General features: G+C 41.4%; 1 protein-coding gene across 1 annotated transcript in view; it reads left to right on the forward strand.

Annotated features, from left to right (window-relative positions):
• Positions 1 to 578: 578 nt before the first annotated feature.
• SLC17A5 (solute carrier family 17 member 5) overlaps positions 579 to 22,760 on the forward strand; it is a 39,183-nt gene continuing 17,001 nt past the window's right edge. The window contains exons 1-8 of the mRNA XM_054023298.1: positions 579 to 819; positions 8,081 to 8,277; positions 9,784 to 10,017; positions 10,672 to 10,759; positions 12,539 to 12,625; positions 14,185 to 14,303; positions 17,918 to 18,076; positions 22,180 to 22,312. Coding sequence (XP_053879273.1) covers positions 735 to 819; positions 8,081 to 8,277; positions 9,784 to 10,017; positions 10,672 to 10,759; positions 12,539 to 12,625; positions 14,185 to 14,303; positions 17,918 to 18,076; positions 22,180 to 22,312 — 1,102 coding nt within the window. The 5' untranslated portion in view covers positions 579 to 734. The remainder of the gene's footprint in view (positions 820 to 8,080; positions 8,278 to 9,783; positions 10,018 to 10,671; positions 10,760 to 12,538; positions 12,626 to 14,184; positions 14,304 to 17,917; positions 18,077 to 22,179; positions 22,313 to 22,760) is intronic.

A 22,760-nucleotide genomic window follows, 5' to 3' on the forward strand; every position in this document is an offset into this window, starting at 1 on the left:
TGCCGGTCCCGCAGGCATGCCGCAGAAGGCTGCCTGACTGCCGCCCTCGCAGGGACCGGCAGGGCGCCCCCCATGACTGGGTGCCCCAGGCACGCGCTTGGAGCCGCCGCTGCTTAGTGGAGATAAATTGTGGTAATTAAGGTCTAAATAAGAAGCATCTCTTACAAGTTTTGTCTATTAGTTTTCACATGGTTATTTCACATTGTCCTTTATTTCCTTGAATTAGGCATTTTAGTTATTTATGAATCCAAAGCAATAAAATAGAGAAGTTAAATGTCTGTCTGCAACTGAAGTCAGATGGGGGGGGGGGGTCCTGTGATCCGTGCCCGCAGGTCAGAAGGGGCTGGGATTTGGGCCCCTTGGTGCATGTAAATATAGGGGTGTTTTGGAAATTTCAGCCTAATCCCCCACACGCACACCACTTTCACGTGGGCCTGAAGAGGAGAGACTTGCAAATGGTGTGAGTGAGATGGATGCAACACAATCCTCCCCACGCTCAGAGGGAGAGACTCTGTCAGCCTCAACCCGAGTCGCTGCCAGCACCAAAGATGGCGGCTGAGGGCTAGCTCAGGGCCGGGCGGCGCCGCAGCGGAGGCAGTTTCCGCCCGGCTGCAGTCACGTGGCCGCTGCCGCCCGCCCCTAGCCCACCTTGGCCGCGCCGGGCTGGCTGCAGAGCCCTGGCCGGGACGTGGGTCCGCTTCGCGGTGGCTACGGGCGGGCTGACGCTGGGCGCGATGCAGGCCCCGGCGGGCCGCGAGGAGGAGCCCGAAGACGGGGCGGACCGCACCCCGCTGCTGGGCGAGTCCCAGCCGGGCACAGGTGAGAGCCGGGGCGGAGGGATGGGCCAGCAGCTGCCCCGGGCGAGCCGGCCCCCCCCGCGTTGCTATGGAGCGGGCGCCCCAGGGCGGGCGGGGTGCAGGGGTCACAGCGCCCCGGCAAGGCTGTGGCAGCGGGAGCAGCTTGGCCCAGCGGGGCTGCGAGCCCAGCGCTCCTGGCAGGGACTGAGGGGTCCCTCTGAGCCTGCTGTGCCGGCCCCTGCACTCCTGAGAACCGCCGCTGGGATGCCCCGTCCTCTCGCGGCTGGCCCGGGTGTTCCGGGCTGGGCGCTTCAGGGTATTGCGGGGCGCTCTGCCCCGATCAGGAGTCTTTGCGGAGAGGGGCTCCTCTTCTAAACCTCCCCCCCGGCTACACGGATGATCACGGGGATGGATGAATGTCCTGGATCACGTGGGGTCCGTGCTCTGTTACCCAGCAGACTGCTGCTAAAAGCCACTTTCAGGGAACTGAAATTTTCCACGGTGTCCCAAATCTTTAGGTTTGAGCATTTCTTCACTCGGTATTTTAATCTTCATCTGAATCTGTGGTCCTTTATGCACTATTAACTAGTTGCTATGGGAGCATTGTGTTGTGAGTTGTGCATACAGGTGAAGAAAAATCAATAGGGCAGAGGAAACTCTAAAACACAGGTCATTTTAAAGAATGAGGCAAGAGAAATAAATCAGTTCTGACCTTTTGAGGCGCATTCTCATTATTATTTCTCATTTTTATTTAAAATGAATATTACCACAGCACACTAGAGGCCCCAGCCTTTGTGTTATGAATTGTACGAGTATATGGTACAAGACCGTCTCTATTCCAAAGCGTATACAATCTTGGACCCTGATCCTGTACAGACTTAGGACTGGTCTACACTGCGGGGGGGGAGGTTGATCTAAGAAACGCAACTTCAGCTACGCAAATAGCGTAGTTGAAATTGAAGTATCTTAGATCGAATTACCTGGGGTCCACACAGCGCGGGATCGACGGCCGCGGCTCCCCTGTCGACTGCGCTACTGCCACTTGCTCTGGTGGCATTCCGGAGTCGACGGTGAGCGCGTTCGGGAATCGATATATCGCGTCTTAACGAAATGCAATATATCAATCCCGGATAAAACGATTGCTACCCGCTGATACGGCAGGTAGTGAAGACGTACCCTTACACATGTGCATAATTTTAAGTACAAGGGTGGTCCTGTTGATTTAAAGTTAAGTCTTTGCAGGATCAGGTCTTGACCTAAACACTAACTGGTAGGAAAAGCGAGCAAATGGATTTCAAGAGAAGAGGAAGTTAACAGAACTGGGCAAAAAAATAGATTTTTCAGTTTGTTGGCAGTTTCAGAAAGTGGAAGAAAAATTGTTTTGGGTTGAACAAAACATTTGATTTTGACAAATCAATATTTCAGTTTTGAACATTTTTAAATATCTTTGATTTTTAAAACAAACTAAAGGGATTTTTGAAACAGTTATAGTAATACAACCATGTCTTTTAATAGCTGAGCTGTGTGGACAATCTGTAAGTACAAAGTAGATATATAGGTGGGGGAGGCATAGGTTTGCTTACTAATTGAGGCAAATGAAGAGTCCTAACACTTTTTTCTGCCTAAACTTTTATTAGCTGACAGTGTTCCACAGTAGTCATGGTAGAAGTTAGTTGTAAGGAGGATTGGTAGTTGCTTTACAGCTTCTGGGGAACAAGGGGTGATGGTGGTTCCACCCATAAGGGGTGTGTGGAAGAAGGCATGATGGCGTTCATGGGAGCACCAGACACTGTGGCTTTCTATTTGTCAGTTGTTAAAGCAATACATTCTTAAGATTGCACAATGTGCCATGCTCTAGTTTGAGTGGCCACAAGAACAAATACAAGAGAACAACATCCTTAAACTGCAAAAGTATAGTATCAGGGAACTTTCAGTACAGACTTTCTCTTAATAAAAAAAAAAAAAAGGAAAAAAAGAAAGCGGGGGGTGGAAGACTATTTACAGTTCTAACAGAAAGACAGGAAAGCATGTTTTTGAAAGCAACAGAAGTACGAGCAGAAGGCACTGTTCAAGGTAAGGAATTGAACCTTGTGTCTGACTGTGTTGGACCCTGCAGTGGCCTTCTTCCTATTCATAATCATTTTAAAAGGTGGGAGGAGAGTGAGATCTATCTTAAAAAAGTAAATCTGGAGCTTTCTGTACTTTGACTGATCTAGCATTCTCAAATAACATATAAATCAATAGGTAGATGCATTAAGCAAAATATATGGTGAGAAGTTTACAACTTAAAACTGTATGGTGGAGTCATATGCTTATTAGATTTTTGTGTAGTGTATTCGTTTTCCAGACTTTATTTCTAAAGGAAGAGTAATAGAAATTCCAATTAATCTACATTTCCAAGGGAGTTTTAGATCATAAAAATGTGAAGTTTCATTTGTTTAACCTTTCTATTAACCATGATGTCTAAACAGACTTAGCCATAATTGTACTCATTCTTTGGAAACTGTCATGATCAATCAATTTATATTAAGAACCTATTGCTTCCAAAGCAACTTGAGAGAGGATAAAGTTGCTTGACTTGTTTTGCACACTGAGGACTTCCTGAAGAATTATTTGTTAAGTACCCAATACATTTCAATTGTACCCCTTGATCTCACTTAAAAATGAGATGTGCCTCTCTCAAATACTGCTTAGAAACAAGATTTTCAGAATTATCACATCCTGGTAAAGATGGACCTGTGTTTCTTTTGCACTGAAGTTTTAGATTTTTCTTTTGTATTTACATTTTTAATATATGCAGAAAAAGAAGTGATCAGTATGCACCGGCACAGCATTTTGAGGTGTGGTCACCAATCTACACTTATATTTCATGTGCACTGTTGGTAAAATTTCCATTAGCTCCAGACTTAGCTCAGTAGTGGAAATCCCATTGTCCTACAATCTTTTACAAATTCAGCATAATCCTTTTTTTTTAAACTCCTTGAAACTTCTATCTATAAACATTGGGCATCCGTTCAGATTCCTCTAGCAACGTAGCATTATATTTCCCTGGTGTGTTTTCAGATTTCTTTGATGAGCCTGTCTTATAATACACTAAACGCTGCCCACGAAGCAGTGTACACTCTGGTATGTCTGCAGAGAAGATTACTTTCTCCTTGCATCATGCTCATTGTATAATTTTAGTTATTCACTACTATAATCCATTGCTTTTGAGTAAGCAGGTGTGCAGTTCCTGATCTTCCTCTTTTACCTTTAATTCTGCAAATGTTGTTTTGAAGGTCTAGGCACACAACAGTTGATTTTTCAACTCTTACCTGTATTCCCCATTCTCTCTATGATTGATTAATCCGTGTTCTGGCCTAGTGGCCATGATTTTGAATGTTAGTGATTTTGGCAGGAGGCGTAAGTTTAACTTACTGTGTTAGATGTATATCTTAGAATTCATTCTTAACATTTATTCTACCTGTATCAGATATGTTTTTAATTGGTCCATAATTCAGTTGTTCACAAATGTTGTCTCTTCTGGATTTCTTACCAAAAAATACTTGTTTGAATGTGTTTTCTTGTCATGGGAATGCTTTAAATTGTATTCATTCTTGTCTTTTATCTCAGCATTTATCAGCTGTTTTGTGTCTAGCATTGTTATTACTGTAGTTGTCCAGTACATAAATTGAGAGAGTATTTTTGTTGCATTGTCTGGAGTCTTAAAATCTTATTTCTCTAACTACAACTTGTCCATGTTTGGGAATCAAACTATGTAGAACAGGTATTGCTTTCACCTTAAAATAAACGACAAATTGGGAAAGTACAGATTGGATTATAGCTTGACTAGCCAGGAGTTAGGTGTAGGGCCAACTCCAGAAGTCCAAAGATTCAGTGTTTGCTTTTAAGAATCCCTGTAATTTCCACACATGCTCCCATTCGGGCCACTTGTTTTTTAGGACTCATCTACACTAGAGCTGCAGCTTGCCCTAGTACAGTTATTGCAACTTAATATATATGCGCAGGCTTCAGAGCTGCTCCTCAACTGCTATCCCGCCCCTGATACTTCACTAACACGTCCACTACTAATGTTCTGCCTTCCAGTGTGGGAAGGATCCCCATCACAGGGAATCCTATGGGTTGCCTGCTACCAGGCATGGAATCCTCACAAAGCAAGGCTCCACGGTGTGTAGCAGACCTGAATTAACCATTGTACACTGGTTGCACTTGCACAAGGCACCTGACTACCTGGCCAGTTTTCTGCATTGCCAGTTGCAGGGTGCTGGTGATTTTTTTAAAATTTGTAAGCTACAAATGGAAAAAATAAACCTGGCAGGTCAGGCTGCTGGTGGTGGTGGGGAACCCGGGAGGGAAAGGAGCGGTTCTGACTGGTGGTGGTGGTGGGATTGCTGGGAAGAAAAGTGTCGGGGGGTGAGGGGGGGAGAGAGGGATCAGGGTGGAGTGGGGATTCTGGGAGAGGCCTGGCTTCTCAGGTTCCTTTTTTGGGGTTCAGCTCATCTTTAGTCATTCTGCTACCTTGCTGGTATTGGTGTCATGAACTGTCAGAGCCATGGTGTCCTCTTCAGCGTCCTGGTAGTTGTCCATCATGGGATCCAAGTCCACCAGTCTTCCACAGGGACAAGAACCAGCTTTCCTGCTTGCTTTGGCTGCTGATGCCAAATGCTGGAATTGGTGTCTCAGCGTCAGTCACTTGATTCAGCTCAAATTTGTGTCCAGATCCATCTAAGACTCAGTGTCCCTTTCCCTTAGGAGCTGGTAAAGTTCCTCTCTTAGCCCTATCTATTTTTCAAAAGGCAGCAAAGCATCTCTGGCTCAGATATCCAATGCACTTGCTGTTTTCTGATTTGTATGGTCTCCAGCAAGTTCTGCTTTCATCAGGAACCCTTTCCCCTAGAGCTGGGGAATCAGCTGGACTTGTTCAAGTTCATTTCTAAGTCACATTTCATAAATACACCCAGGCAATTAGCCTACTTAGCAAATGTTCTCAGAACAAAATGAGAGCCTGAATATTAAATTTATTTTAAAAATCAAATTGCCATGCATATTGAAATTAAATATTCTAGCTTTATTAGTATATATTTAATATAATAAAAATATTTCATACTATATTTTAAAATATTAAATCTAATAACTATTAATTGGAGATGTTCTCATATTTATAACTATATCATTTGGTCTGTCTACTCCTGGGGGAATTCTGTGCTGCCAATAAATTAATAATTCTGCACACTATTTTAAAATTTTGCATATTTTATTTGTCAAAATAACACCATATAATCACACCAGTTTTAATTATTTTTGTAACAGTACAGACAACAAAAAAGATTCAGGAAAAAATTTTTGACAAATAGATTCCTTACTAGGCATATTAATTCAAAACTCTGAGTAATAATTCATTTAAACTACAATACAGAGCTGTATTTCCCGCACCTCTCAGAAGCAGTGCAAAGAAGGAATCAGGAGCTGAGGGAGAGGGAAGTAAATTGCTGGGAAAGAGCCTGGGGTGTGAACTTGTAGGGTTGTTGGGTATGGGTGGGAAAAATATGGAACGGGTTTTTGTGGGGGCAGGGAGGAATTGTTAGGGGGCTTCCCCCATGCTGGCTGATCCATAGCCTCTCCCATTCAGTCAGGCACATCAGTCCCGGTCCCCATGTGTTCCTGCACCTCCATATTTCCTTGTACCACCTGTCCACATGTGTCCCTCCATCTCCACTCAGATACCCCTGCATCTCCATGTGGCCCTGAACCTCTTCCCCATGTGTCTCTGTGCCCCTACTCAGCCACCCCCTGTCCCTGTACCCCCTCCTTTTGTCCCCATGTGTCTCTGTTCCCCCCACTTAGTCACCCTGTCTTTATGTAGCTCTGCACCCCTTCCTCTGTCACCATGTGGCCATGTGCCTCCATTCCCATTCAGCCCCTGCCCAGTCTGTCCTCCCCCACTAGCCCTTATAAGCCCCTGTCTGACACCCCCCCCCCCAACATCCCACGCTGTCTCTCTCCCCATAGCCCCCATCTCTTGACCTGGCCTGACAGGTGCTGTGATGAGGGCAGGCCCTTTCTCTTCCCTAGCTGGCCAGGAGCTGCTGCTCTGTTCTATTACCACAGTGCCCTCAGATGGGCAAAGGGCAGAACTGCAGAAGTTATTTTCTGCTGGGAGCTGCTACTGTTCTTGTGCCAGGTGGGCATAAGGCGGAACTGCATCAACATTTCAGCAGAAGCTTTTTTCTGCACAAAAAAATAAAAATATGCACAGCTCATTAATTGTGTATGCGCGCAGTAGCTCAGAATTCCCCTAGGAGTATCTGTCTGGCTTAAGGAAGGTGAGTAGTCCCCAATTTCCATAGTGTACAGAGCCAAAAAATTCTTTTATCTGACGCTGAGTGTATAGGAGTTGCACTATTTGAGCTGCTGGAGAGATCTCGCTAGCTGTAAAGGAGAGGGCAAGATTTTTCTTTTCCAGGTGTAGCAATCAGATCTAGTCACTTTACTGAGCCAAAAGATACATTTTTACTGCTCTTCAGTCCCATCAGCATTGAGAACGTGAGCTGGACTTTCATGGCTCACATTTTCAATTCTGTTGATGATGCCATGTTCTATCTACAGAATCTATATTCATGCTGATGATGTGAAACGCAGAACCCGCTTGACTTCCAGATCCAAGGCTGAGTTCATTGGAGAGTTAGAAATCTCATCTTGTTATAGAGTAACATCCAGAACAAAATTTGTCCTGGAACCTATAGAGATGTGACAAACATGGAACCCCATGGTGGCCATTCTATAGAATCACTTCAGGAGAATCTCTTAAGTCACAAAGGGAAGCAGGCTACTGCACGCATTTTCAAGTGTAACATACCTGCCACTAATCTTTTTTTTTTTTTTTTTTTTTTTTTTAATTATTTTTATTGTGAAGTTTCATTTTGAATAACCATGTTTCAGAAGACCTCTTGAAACCTTTGTAACCATACTGTTAAATCCCCTTTGTAAAAATCATGCACTACATTTATGCTTGAGGATCAGCCCTTTGACCAATAGGTATATATGCTCTTAACTGCCAATATGTTTGGGAGAGTTGCTACACTTGTATAATTTGCATGTCCGCAGGGAACTAGATCAAAAACTTTTCTTCCCACTCCCACTGAGTCACTCAATATCTAAAATATGTTTTTCAGGGTAAATAAACTTGTTTTCTCACTTTTTATACATAAATATCTGTTATACTGACCAAAATGCTTTTTATCCTTTTTTTGCAGCATCTAACTTTTAAAAATTTCTTGTTTCAGTGCCTACGTGCTGCTCCGCTCGCTACAATTTAGCATTACTGGCCTTTTTTGGATTCTTCCTGTTGTATGCGTTACGTGTGAATCTAAGTGTTGCTCTTGTAGACATGGTAGAACCTAATACAAGTTTAGCAAAGAATACAACTTCCAAAGTGTGTCCAGAACATTCTTCAGCCCTAAACATACCTCGGAATACAACGGTAGGATTTAATATATATTTTCTAAAATATGTGATGTTATTTTCAACAGCATGCTGCGATTGAGTTTGATGTTTCATTTTTAATTGCTCTCTTAACAGTAGAGGAGCGGTGCACTGTTTTATTTGTTTTTTTACCAACAGACCTTCTCAGAATATAGATTGGCTCTTTTAGAGCTATTCTGAGACCTTAGGTGAATAATGCGCTGTCCTAATGGACAGACTGTATTACATCCTTTCTAAATTGTACTTAGCAAAATGGCTACACTGACCTTGTAGGTCTAATATGACTCACTCTGAATTGTATGTGTGAAGTGGACATTTCCTGTTGTTGTATCTGCGTCAGAGCAATTGAGAATTCCGTGTCTCTGCCATATTAAGTTACATCTGTTTTTCATAGTCTTGACTTGGTATGAAATTTTGTTGTAATGAAAGGGACATGTTTCATTATATCTTTACTGCATACATAATATTCTTTATCCCCTCACTTGTGATCTCTCTCACAATTCTGGTTGGTCCTTCATATCCATCCTTTCTTTCCTCCCCTCTCTCCGACCTTTGAAACTACCTTCTCTGATCTATTTCTAACAAACACATTGATTTTTCCTTTCTGTTTCCTACTCTTTTTTCCATTCTCCCCTGGAAACCCGATTTGCAAAGCCATCTCTCTTCACTGAAGCTCTTCCTAGAATCTTTGTCATACTGCCTATGAGAAATGAGTTGATGATTTAAAAAAATAAAAAAGTTGAGTGCCCATGAAAATGTGTGCATGTCTTAACTGACAACTGTGCATCTTATTAGTGTAAAACTCATCCTGACTCACCTTTTTGGCTCATTTAGGACTTGCTTGTTGAGTTGTGTCTGAATTTAGAAGAAGCTGTTTGGGGCAGGGACCAGATCCCTCCTTGATCATGTGAAGTGCCTGACACACACTTGGATTCTCAGAAAATAATTAATGATGATTCAGAACTTCCATGTCTCATGCTCTCCAAAACCACCACCTCTGCATCTGTCAGTGCCCTTCTATCTCTTACCTTTACAATTGAAAACTTCGCCTCTCTGATCTCTTCTTTTACCACTCTGTCCTCCAGTCTTCTACTAAGGTTGTCTGCCCATGCGATTACTCTGATCTCTCTCTCACCCACTAGTGCATCCCTGTCTCTTCTTGAATTTAATGTAATCACAACGTTCTCCTTTCCATAACCTTGCTGCTCCCGTATACATTTGTCTGCTTATCCTGCCCCATATAATCTTTTCGTCTCACCTCTACTTTCCTTTTCTTCTTTCTCTTTGCATTTTGGCTTGCATCAGGCTATGCCTATTCCAAAAACTATCTGCCTAAGTAAAGGTCAAGTGAGTAAAAGCCAAGATGAAATGCAGTGAGACCCTCAAAGTTTAGCCATCAGGACTAAATAATGAACCATGGTTTAATTACATTCTTTGTCTGACATTAGTATTGCATGATGCAGAAAGAATTCTAGTTAAGCCTTTTTCTATTTTCCTTCCTCAGGGGAAAAAGTATTCTTGGGATGCGGATACTCAAGGATGGATCCTTGGTTCCTTTTTCTACGGCTATATCATTACTCAGATTCCTGGTGGATATTTTGCACGTAAAATAGGAGCGAAGCTGTTGCTGGGGTTTGGCATCCTGGGTACCGCTGTCTTCACTCTGTTCACCCCCTTAGCGGCAGACTTGGGGGTTGGATACCTCATAGCAGTCAGAGTCTTGGAGGGGCTCGGAGAGGTACACCACATTGTCTTGTATTACCCTTAATCCAAATTGGAGTCATTTCCTGTATCAAAATAGTTTTATTCTTCTAGCACAGCAGTTCTCAAACTGTGGGTCAGGACCCTATTTTAATGGGGTTGCCAGGGCTGGTGTTAGCCTGGCTGGGGCTGAAGCCTGAGCCTGGCTGCCCAGGGCCGAAGCCCAAGGGCTTCAGGTTACAGGCCTCCTGCCTCGGGCTGAAGCTCTTGGGATTTGGATTTGGCCCCCCCTGCCCAGGCGGCGGGGCTTGGGCGGGCTTAGGCTTCGGCCCTCCCCCCCCCCCCACCCTCCCTTGTGGGGTTGTGTAGTAATTTTTGTTCTCAGAAGGCGGTTGCAGTACAATGAAGTTTGAGAACCCCTGTCTAGCATATGGGAAATCAAGAGTTAAAAAGAGAGTTATTTTATTTGTTCTTTTGCATCCTCTTCATGCACAAGGCATATTTGCAAGCAAAAGATTAATTCTGCCTAACTGCCCATGTGCATTTTTTGTCAAACAGCTTCTCGTTGATTCATGAGACTAATAGGTTGTGCTGCTGTTCTGAAGTATATTATTTAATTGACACATGAAAGTTTGAGTAGATAATTCTGGAATTACCATATATTTCAACAGAATAAAAAATTGTTTTCCAGGGTGTCACCTTTCCTGCTATGCATGCCATGTGGTCGTCTTGGGCTCCACCACTGGAACGCAGCAAGCTCCTTAGCATTTCATATGCAGGTGAAAGAGAATGAACTGTCCAGATTGATAACAGGATTATGTTTAGTCTATTAACGCTTTTAAAAACTATTCATGTATCTAGTTAAAAACATAATTTACCCTGCAAGCTATTGTTTACTGTTTCAGTGTCTGTTCTCAAATGTCTCTTCAGGATAATGACTTAGAAAAATAGCCCATAATAACAAGATAAAGACTCTCCTTACTATCTGCTTCACACATGAAAGTGCAGTGCAGTACAATTTGTCTCTGTGGTCCTAAAACACTCTGACGGAGTTATGTTATATACAGTGGTGCAACAAATTACTGAAAATTATGCTGCAAAGATGCTGTATAGTAAATAAACTAAGACACTTAGAAACCAAGGAGGAAAGATAGTCACAGGCAAGAGTAAAAAGAGAATTTTTGAGAGTTAATAGAGTCCAAAGAAGTTAATAAAGTTACAATGGCATAAGCTAGGTATATAAGTGAGAGGAGAATCAGTCTATCCATTCCAAACCCTGTTCAGTGGGCAGGAACTATGCTGGATAAGACATCTTAAATGTAAATTCAGAGAACAATCATTTTTTCTTCTTTGCTCATGTTTTCATTCTTAGCAGTCCTGTGATTTTTGGGCTTATTTTCTTTTGTCAACACTTAATGTTAATGTAATATATAGTTCCCATTTAAATATCCATGGAATTATTATTTTGATGTGTGTTTTATGTGAACATTGTGTTTTGTTTAATTAGCCAATTTGTGGTTGAAGCTTTCTCCCAAAGTGAACTTGATCACATCTCTTCATATTGCCCTATTTCAGCCAGAATACAATTCAGACACCTTAGTCTGTTCTGACTTTTTGAACCTGTCTGACCAACAGATCAACACAGTGATATCTGCTGGTTTCAGACTAGGTTTGGAAAGTGATTTTGTAAAATGACATTTTGAGGTTCTGTACTGATTGTGTTTAAATGATTCCCAGGTTAGATTTCCTTAGTTTACAAGCACTATGATGGCTTTTTTCCCCCCTAACTGCCGTCTCCTCGACCTGAATCTTGGATTGGAAAGTCAAGAAAGGTTCTTTCCTGCTCATGAAGCATCACCAGTAATAGCTTTGCACGTGAAATTCTTCTGTTACCTACACAATCCCACTGAGGTTAATAGGATTTGCCTTGCATAACTGAGAGCAGACGGTGGCCCTACAAATGGAACCTAGTTAACAGTTCTGTTGATTATGGGAATACTATCCAGCTTTCACAGTCATAGCTGTGCTGCCTTTGCATGGCTATCAGCAATTAAGAGCAGTAAAAACTGAGTGTGGGAGTCAGTAGATGTGTCAGAAGATTTGTAGGGAACATATCTTTGACTAAAAAAAAGTGCCCTTTTTATGCTGTCACTTTTCAGAGTCGAAGTGTGTTTTTAGTATGCCTCCATTTCACATTCGGAACCCCCCAGTTTATCAGAGATTGGTAATAGGCCAAGAACTCCCCTGTGTTTCTCACTCTTTCATAGATCTTTCATTGGTAGTGTTGAATGTTATGAGACTTTGCAATTCCATTTTTTCATTCTATCAAAGCAGTTACAGTACTACTGTTGAACTTCATTGTTGTTCCCAGTAGCTGAAATGACCACCCTCTAGTGGTGGTGAAAATGTTTATCTGCACACTTCTTTATGGTAAATCAACAACAGCAGCAACATCAAAATCCAACTAGTAATTCCAGCCATTGTATGTTTTCTTGGATCAACCTATATGCCACTTAAATGTGTATTGGTAAATGGAAAAACAAACTGTTTTCTTCTAGGTGCACAGTTAGGAACAGTTGTGTCTCTTCCATTGTCTGGCTTAATTTGCTACTACGTGAACTGGATTTATGTATTCTACATATTTGGTAAGTATTTGGGTTTTTTAAATTCCAAACGTACTCCTCTAGTGAAGATTTCCTTTTGCATTTCTGTGACACCTCTTACCTTAGGATTGCAAATAAGTGATCAAATACTTCTAAAGATGTGCTCTTCCATATTTTGAAGCTGCTGATGCAGAGACATTTTCTGTCATGGAAAATCTAAAGGCACTTTCCCCTGCTTTACGAGAACAGTGATTCACAAGGACTTCCTGAAGGAAAATATAATTAATTATATTTAATATAATAATGTAAATAATATATTTCCCAAGAGAAATATAAGGTTTATTGTTTTATTCTGATCCAGACTTCCCAAAACATTAAAACATTGCTTCCTTTGTTGCTTGATTCTTCAGAGAAACTGCTGCTTTCAATATAAGGTAAATTCCTGTAGGAGGCTGTAAACTATGCTTCAGTAAGCAAATTTGCCCTTAAATTGGGCTAAATGCTATTACACATCAAATATTCTGAGGTCAATCAATGTAGAAAAACCTAGGACTTGAATTTCCCTGGAATAAACATGCTCTTCTTATCTGAAGACCTTCTCAAAAGTAACTTGCATGTGTTCTCCATTTACAGTGTTTCACTAGCAAAGCCACAGGAGTTGAGCTAGGGATTCACTAAAGAGTGCATTGAAAAGTGAGATGATGTCATGTTACTGAGAATCACATCCTAAAAGGTGATAGCAGCTCAGTTTACACACCTCAAGGAAAGAGAGAATGTATTTGAAATGACCACCACAGGTTCAACTGCTGCTTTCCACAACTCTTCCCCTGCATCTGGCCTACTTCCAAATCTACCTTATATTTGAGAGAGGAGACCAGGAATAAATTATAAAGTATTAAATAGCTCCTGATTTCATGTTCCTAAACAAAACCAACCCTAACCTCCAAGCAAAACAAAGGGTTAAAAGCAGAAAAACATGGATAAACTAGTGGAAAGAGAAGACCATTTTTATTATATAAAAACAAATACAATTGAGTAGTACTGCTGTGATCTGGTATTCCACCACAGAAACGGTTTTCCATAATTTATAGTATAGTATTTATTGCTGCTACTGCCAGTTTTTAATACAGCCCAAGTTTACTATTTTTATATTTAAAAAATAGATATACTACAATCACTTGGGCTTTTCATAATTGGGCATCTTGTGAATTTTTAGATTTAAAATTTTGTATATGTATATGTTACTTACTTCCTGTGTCCTCCAGATACCTTGTCCTGTAGCTGTTCCATGTAGTGGACTGATAACAGATTCATTATTTACCATTATTGCAAATAAGGTCACTTTGAAGATGTCTCCATGCTAGGTCCTTCATATGAATCCTTACCCACACTAAATGTTAAGGTCCATTCTCTGTCCTCACCTACAGTTGAGGCACTGTTGGTATGAGGATAGAGTTTGGCCCAAATATTCTAATACCATTTTTATTTGCTTGAGAGAATCATTTCCTCACTTTGTGGTTCTAAGTGTTTGTATCTGTGTAGTACCTCAGGGCTTTCTTCAATTTAATGTGCAACTTTTATTTATTTATTTTCAATGGAAGGTGCACTTGGAGTATTCTGGTTCCTCTTCTGGATCTGGTTGGTGAGTGATACTCCAGAAACTCACAGAAGAATCTCTCCCATTGAAAGGGAATATATTCTTTCTTCCCTCAAAGATCAGGTATGTAGCTTTGATGCAGCTTTTCTTATTTAAATAAGAGTAGGAGCTACTGAGGGACAAACCTGCCATAATGTTGAAAGAAAAATTGAAGCTTAGATCAACATTCTTAATCTGAAGCAACTGAGTAAACTTTAATAATAATAAAAAAATCAAATAAAACCAAGGATGTTAAGATACTGGCCTGTTAGATCAGTGAGAAACAATCATTAGTCATGAAAAGAGATATACCTGGTAAAAAGAAAGCAAGTTTACCCTTGAATATGTTTAATCAAAAAGTAATGTGAATGCATGTTCATTTTGTAAATATCCCCAAAAGGTGAATGCAGTATGACAACATACACAGGTGCATGCCATCCACATTTTCTAGCAACATGGGTCTCCTGTTAATGCATTGATTTGCATTACAACATACCTTTTTCTGCCTGGACAGTGTAGGGATGTATAATTAAAAGAGAGTAATTGGGAAATGCAGACTCTAGAAATTGAGTTTGCTTCTGTGTCTAATTTTGCATAAAAGATACTGTGATCGACAAAAATACTTCATACTAAAATGGATTTAAAATAAAAAAAAGTGGAGCTCTTATTTGCAGATCAGTGAACTGAGATACCGGTATCACAATGTTTGGCATTTTAAAAAAAGCTTTGTTTGGCCTTGTAAGTGTGGGCAGACTCCCCGGCGGCACCTCCTGCTGGTTGTCCTCGGGGAATTAGCATTCAGCCTCTAGAGCGCCCTCTTCAGGCCAGTATCTTGCTGCCACTGCTGGCCCCCATGTCCCTCCCAGGACCCCAGTGCCCCTTTAACTGGGTGCTGCCCCCTGGCAGTACCCCCAAAGTTCTGTGTCTCCCTCTCCCAGGGGAACTCCCACCCGCTATCCCCACTTCGCCTCAGTTTTGGCTACTGCCCAGTCTCCATCTATCCCCCGTTCACTGGGGCAGTATAAGCCACTCATCACAGGCAAAGGGGTTCGGACCTGCTTCCTCTGCCTACCCATGGGCTGCCCCGTTGCAACCCTGCACCTATTCGGCCTATAGTCAGGCCTGTAGCCTGGGGCTTTCCAGGCCAGAGCTCCCAGCTCCCCTGCTCCCAATCTAGGCGTCTTGCTTAGGTCCCTGCAGCCAGGCCCTTCTCCCCCTACAAGCAGAGGGAGACTTACTGGGCTTCTGGCTCACAGCCTCCTATAGGGGCCAGCTGGGCCTGATTGGGGCATGGCCACAGCTGAGCCTACTTTCCCCAATCAGCCCAGGCTTCTTGCCCTAGCCCCTCTCCTGGGCTGTTTCAAGCCCCGCAGGGCAGGAGCGGGTAACCACCCCACTACAGGCCTGTTGGCATATAATGTCACATTTTGATAAGTGATTTGGGTGCATACAGGAACACTTACATAATTCAGAACATGAATGGACTCAAATGATTATTAACTACAAGACATGCAAGCATTATACATTGAGTGTCTATGGTGCTCTCACTGCTCAAGATCTCAGAATAGGAGAGATTCAGTTCACATGTGTTTGAGGAGTGACTTTAAGTCCCTAATTGTTGATAATAGTAAGGAGGGAGTAATTGAGTTATTATAAAAAGAACAGGAGTACTTGTGGCACCTTAGAGACTAACAAATTTATTTGAACATAAGCTTTTGTGGGCTACAGCCCACTTCTTCAGATGCATAGAATGGAACATATAGTAAGGCGCTATATATACATACAGAACATACAGGTAGAAGTAGCCATATCAACTCTAAGAGGCTAATTAATTAAGATGAACTATAATCAGCAGGAGAAAAAAAACTTGTAGTGGTAATCAAGATGGCTCATTTCAGACAGTTGACAAGAGGTGTGAGGATGTTTAACATAGGGAAATAGATTCAATTTGTGTAATGACTCCGCCATTCCCAGTCTCTATTCAAGCCTAAATTAATGGTATCTAGTTTGCATATTAATTCAAGTTCAGCAGTTTCTCGTTGGAGTCTGTTTTTGAAGCTTTTCTGTTGCAAAATTGCCACCTTTAAGTCTGCTACTGAGTGACCAGAGAAGTTGAAGTGTTCTCCTACTGATTTTTGAATGTTATGATTCCTGATGTCAGATTTGTGTCCATTTATTCAGGGGCTCATTCACCTGCACATCTACCAATGTGATCTGTGCCAGCAATGCCCCTCTGCCATGTACATTGGCCAAACCGGACAGTCTCTACGCAAAAGAATAAATGGACACCAAATTCAGGACAAACTGCTGAGAAATAGGATTAATCAGATAATGTCACACCTACACACCCCAAAACTGGTGGCTTTCTCCCCTAAGATGTACCAGACCAGCAACAAAAGTAAACTTCTGTTTCACCACACTTGGCTAACAAGAAGTCAGAAAAGCAGTTTCCTTAGGCATTCCAGTCCTTGTATCACTACCAAAAACACTAGACTTAAAGATGAGTGGTTCTTTAAAACTAATTTAATCAAATAAAAGGTTCTTCTGATCCCAAAGGACCAGCCACACACCCAGGTCAATATATAACTCAGATCTTACACAATAATCACACTGTTGCCAATCCTTTAGTATCTAAAATCTAAAGGTTTATTTATAAAAAGAAAGAAAGAAAGAAAGGTGAGAGTTAAAATTGGTTAAAGGAATCAAGTACATACAATAATTGCAACGTTCTTCTTTCAGGCTTATAGCAGTGATGGAATAAACTGTTGGCTTAAGTCAAGTCTCTGGTAGCTTCCAAATCATTGGAAGGTCCTCAATCCCTTGGTTAGAATGCTCCCATTTGTATAAGTCCATAGTCCAGAGGCTTGAGCAGGAAAGAGGCAAAATGGAGATCTTTCCAGCGCCTTTTATAACTTCTCTCAAGGGAAGGGAATCCCATTGTTCTTACTGTGGAAAATTACAGGTAAAAGATGGAGTTTGGAGTCACTTGGGCAAGTCACATGTCCATGCATGACTTCACTTAGTGATGGGGGGAGTCCATTAAGAGTAGATGGACATCTTCCATTGCAAGTTAAGTGTTCTTTAATGGGCCATTCTACTTGAATAGTTCCGTAACAATGTGCTGGCTAAACACCTTGTTGGTGTTACCCAGAAGCAAACACCTTAGAAATACAAGTACATAGTTAATATTCCTAACTTCAGCTACAAAAATGATACATGCTTACAAATAGCATAATCATATTCAGTGAATCAGAACGTTTCCATTGACTTCTTACATGCCACATTTTGAACAAGATTTGTTGCACTTGTATAACAGTGGTAGCAACGATCTACGTGGTCATAATTTAATCAGATAATGTCACACCTACATACCAAAGTAATTGAGGGAATAAACCCACTTTTGTATTATTGGTTTCGGTAGGGTTTCATCTGCAGTAGCTTTTTAAATAAAAAGGCAAAAAATATGGCCTAATAATTGACTCCATAATAGATTTCTGACTTTCCATTTGCTTCCTAATTTGTCAAGTTTTGTTTAGTTCAGTTACTATAATTAACTATAAAGAACACACATTTAAGGATTCGGGCTGAGTTTGAATGTGCTCTTCAGAATGCAAAATAATCAGATTTAGGTAAGGTTCAAAATATCTTGAATAAATATTCCTAGGAGTTGTCCTGATTATTCCCCTCCATTTTCCTAGCTTTCTACTCAGAAGTCTGTACCATGGGAACCCATGCTGAAATCCCTTCCCCTCTGGGCTATTGTAGTGGCACACTTTTCTTATAACTGGACTTTCTACACTCTTCTCACACTATTGCCTACGTACATGAAGGAGATCTTGCGGTTTGATGCACAAGAGGTGAGATAAAATGAAAATATTCCAATCCATTTCCTGTTATAGTTCATGACTTAGTTTTCCTCTGTGTAGTAGAGTGGTGATATGGTCTAGTGTTTAGAACAGGGTACTCAGTCGGGAAGCTTGGATTCTACCCCAGATTGTCATTGACATGTCATCACTAGTCTCCACACATTGAATTTTTCCTGCTGATGTCCATTAAATTATTCCATAGCTACTAACATTGTTTAATTGCACTGTCTCCTCTCTGCACTGTTCTTTTTGTTTTTGTTTGTGTTCTGGAAAAAAAAATGTAAGAAGAGGACAAAGTAGGAGCCCAGTGGAACAGGGAAGGGGAGAAAATAGAATTCCTAAATAAATACTTCTCATTATTTATTAGCCCAGAAGGAAGAATCAGTGCACTGAAAGTGGCATGAATTTGAGGAACAAGAAGAGGCTACAAGTGCAGTTAGAAAATAGTAAAGTATCAGCTAATAAAATGTGTATCTCCGAGACTAAATGGATACATCTGAGATCCTATCTACACTGTAATATTTTCTGTGCCAAGGGACTTAGTTCAAGGGGCATCTATAGGGCCCTATCAAATTCAGGGTCATGAAAAACTCATCACAGACCATGGAATCTGGTCTCTTGTGTGCTTTTACCCTATACTATACAGATTTCACAGGGGAGACCAGCGTTTCTCACATTGGGGATCCTGATCCAAAAGGGAATTGCAGGGAGGTCGCAAGGTTATTTCAGGGGGTTGCAGTATTGCCACCCTTATTTCTGCACCACCTTCAGAGCTGGGTTCCCGGCCAGCAGTCGCTGCTCTCCAGCTGCCCAGCTCTGAAAGCAACACTGCTGCCAGCAGCAGTACCATAACCCCCTCTACAATAACCTTGTGGGCCCCATAACATCCCTTTTTCAGGTCACGACCCCTACAATTACAACACCATGAAATTTCAGGTTTAAATAGCTGAAATCATGAAATTTACGATTTTTAAAATCCTATGACTCTGAAATTGACCAAAATGGACTGTGAATTTGGTAGGACCTTAGGCACCTACTACCAAATCACTTTTTCTCTTGGAATTTTTTACCTGTTACTAGAACGTCTAAGATTACTTTAACTGAAAGAGTAGGTGGGAAAATACATTTTCTCTGAATTCCTTGGAGTTTATTTTTGTTGTGCATTTGTTAGAGCTTTGTGTGCAGTCGGTTTCATGGTTTCCCCAGCATAGTCAGTTTCTCTTTTTGAGGTGGGATTGGTTTTCTTGTTTGTCTAGTTGGCAGGGGTTTTTTTGGGGGGGAAAGGGGGTAAGAGGGGTTGATGGGTATTCCACCTGGCAACCAAAAAAAAAAGGGAGAGAAATGGTAAAACCAAAAATATTGGGGTTGATGTGCAGGTATAGTATTTGAAACTGTTCATTCCTTCTGAAGCACCTAGCACTGGCCACTGTTGGAAGACAAGATACGAGGCTAGATGGACCATTAGTCTGACCCAGTATGGCTGTTCTTATAATCTTAAATTAGTTTTAACTCTTTTATTTGAAATCTAGGCAGTGTTTTTTAATCTGATGGGATCCCTTTTAAAACATGGTATTCCTTTTCCTTTTTTCCTCCTCAGCAGAAGTAAAATACAAATCAGTGTTGTAATATAGGATTTAGTTGTGCTACAAGTCCAAAAATGTAGCATAATTCAGGAATATGATGACAGGACATAAAAGAAAATTATAAAATAATTGAAATTATTTAGCCTGAAAGGGGGAAACATGCTTATGCTATGTAAATACTTAAATGAGGATGATATGAGAGGGAAAACAAAGTTAGACACATCGTAAAACAAGACTGACTGGTTGAAGTTGAACAAAAGGAAAATATAATTTAGATCAGTGGTGCTCAACTGGGGATCCGGGACGCCTGGAGGGCTGCCAAGCAGGGACAGTGTTAGACTTGCTGGAGCCCAGGGTAGAAAGCCAAACCCCCAGTGCATGGTGCTGAAACCCAGGGTCCTGAGCCCCACCACCTGGGGCTGAAGGCGAAGCCTGAGCAGCTTAATTTTGCGGGGCCCCCATGCAGTTGCCCTGCTTGCTACCCCCTAACAGCGGCCCGGGCTTTTATATGCAGAAAATGAGTTGTTGTGGCCCAGATGTGCCATGGAGTTTTTATAGCTTGTTGTGAGGGGCCTCAGAAAGAGAGAGGTTGAGAACCCTTGATTTAGATTTCATTTATTTGTATTACAGTAGCACCTAAAGGCTCCAATTGTGATTTGAGGCCTACTTTGCTTACAGAGGGAAATTTTCAAAGCCACAAATGGGAGCCTAGCACCTTTGAAAAATGTCTCTCAGAATCTAAACAGATGAGACAGACCAAGGGAAACCGGTGAAGTGGCTTGCCCATATTCACGCAGCAGGTCAGTGACTGAGCTCAGCATCCAGGTGTCCTGATTCCTAGGCAGGTGCCCAAGCCACTTGACTGCGATGCTTATATTAAGAAGAAAATTCGAGCATCACAGCTGAAATAGTTTGCCAGGAGAAGTAAGCAGGGAACAAATTCAGAGGTGCTCAGAGTTAAATAAGAGCTTGGAAAGCATAGCTTAGTGTCCTTCTTATTTAACACAGGCCATTGGATCAGAGGACTCGGGAGCTGTTCAAGCAAGCCCATGACACAGGTGTTTGCCACCACAGCCTTTAATTTTGCTACTTTGTATAAAACTGTTGCTTAAATGTTAGCAAGTAATGTGTTGAGTGCAGCTTTCCTGTATCCCTGGCGTTTTTTAAAGCAAGTTGACTTCAGACTGCCATATGTTTGACATTTAAAAAAAAAAAATCACTTGCATAAGAGTGTCGTTTTAGCCTATTGCCACACTTTCCGTTGGGAATTACATTAACATTTAAAATGCAAAGCTGCCACATAGTTTCAACACTATTCCAGTATCAGATTAGTTGTCCATCTAATAAAAGGGAATTTGTTAAAATGCTGATAGATATTTGAAAGGCACTTCAAAAGGAGGATCTTTATTGCTGAGACTGTCTCTTGATTTTAGGTGTTTTTACTTATTGCTCTTCTGAAAAGCGGAAGTTTAAAAAACAATGGGCATCATTTTTGAGTGTTGATTAGGAGGAATCCTGTTGGGATAAGACTTGTGCTTTAGTTTTCAAATATAGCAATAAGCTCTGATTTAAAATTAAATGTAATGCAGAAGTTTCTCTTGTTCCCTGATTTATTTTACATTTAATGAATAACATAATATTTTTGTGCCTAAGAGATGTACCCCCATCCAGTGGACATCCAAACACTTCTTTAAGTCAAAACCTAGCAACTTACCCTGCCACTACAGATAATCAGCCCTCAAGTTAAATGAAAAGGCAAAAAGGTTGAGTTAATTTGGGAACCATATAACACAGTTCAGTAGTTTAGATTTCCTACATCAGATGAACCACTTGGAATAGTACAAGGGCACACTAAGGATCCAATCCTGCTTCTGCGGAAGTCAATATGTGTGTGTTGCAGTTTGTTTAGTGGCAACACTGTAAGGGCCTGTAAGGATGTAGGAATTGCCATACTGGATAAGAAACCCCACAAAAGGCAGATTTGCGATAATCTGACCCGCCCACATTAGGTCTCAAGTGGCTCTCTAATAGATACTGGATTAAACTCTGAACCATGAGGTTTAATATAACTTTCAACATTTTTTGTTAGCCTTAAAAATTGTGACTTGGCCATTTGGTGTATGTTAACCTGACTATATAGAGTTTTTCTACTTCTTTTCTCTTTTGTCCTTTAAATTGAGTTGTTGGCTTTCATCTGACAATTATTTCCAACCCCATTTTTGTTAAACGGAATACTGATCAGACTAACTGTATGTGGTGGCCTCTGAGCAGTATTCATGCACTCATGCGTTCTAAAATGTAATAAAATTGTGTAAAAAATGTAATGATCTGCCTACCTTATCACCAGATATCTGATGAAAGAACAGATGGCTATCCTGTTGGCTCACTTGACATTTTTAGTAGAGCGAAGTATCTACTTATCGCTGGAGCACAAGTGCTTTTTCCGAATATTTTATGTTTATTTCAGTATTTTAACTTAAAATAACCCTAACCTTTTTATCTCCTCTCCAGAATGGATTTTTATCTGCACTGCCTTATTTTGGGTGTTGGCTGTGTATAATCATGTCTGGTCAAATTGCTGATTACTTAAGGGACAAACAGAACTTGTCCACTGTCTGCGTGCGCAAAACATTTACCCTAATAGGTAGGTAAATTAGGTGAATAACGTGCATGCTTTTTCTTCAGTTTAGAACACTTAATGGTGCCTTGTTAGGGATAACGTAGGCATCATGAGTTTGACTCCTTACAAATGGTCTGCCGTCAGTCCAAGTATATGTGTGTTTGGGGTGGGGTGCTGTTCTTCAGTGCTGGTAATCGTAGTGATCTCCGAGAGTTGCAGGGCACATGCAGAAGTTGTACCAAAATGTATGTGTTTGCTTGCTGGACTAATCCTCAATATTACGCTATTTCCTAGGATTCCTTTGGACCTATGTATCTTATGTTTGACTGGTTTGATATGCACCAACAGCGCCGTCCCTACCCATACGCAAACTACGCAGCTGCGTAGGGCACCAGGAAATGTGGGGCACCAAATTGCCCCAGATTTCCTGGTGCCCTATGCAGCTGCGTGCTGCATCCAGCGTCAGCAGCCG

This window comes from Malaclemys terrapin, chromosome 3 (assembly GCF_027887155.1).
Source record: "Malaclemys terrapin pileata isolate rMalTer1 chromosome 3, rMalTer1.hap1, whole genome shotgun sequence".
NCBI classification, from domain to species: Eukaryota; Metazoa; Chordata; order Testudines; family Emydidae; genus Malaclemys; species Malaclemys terrapin.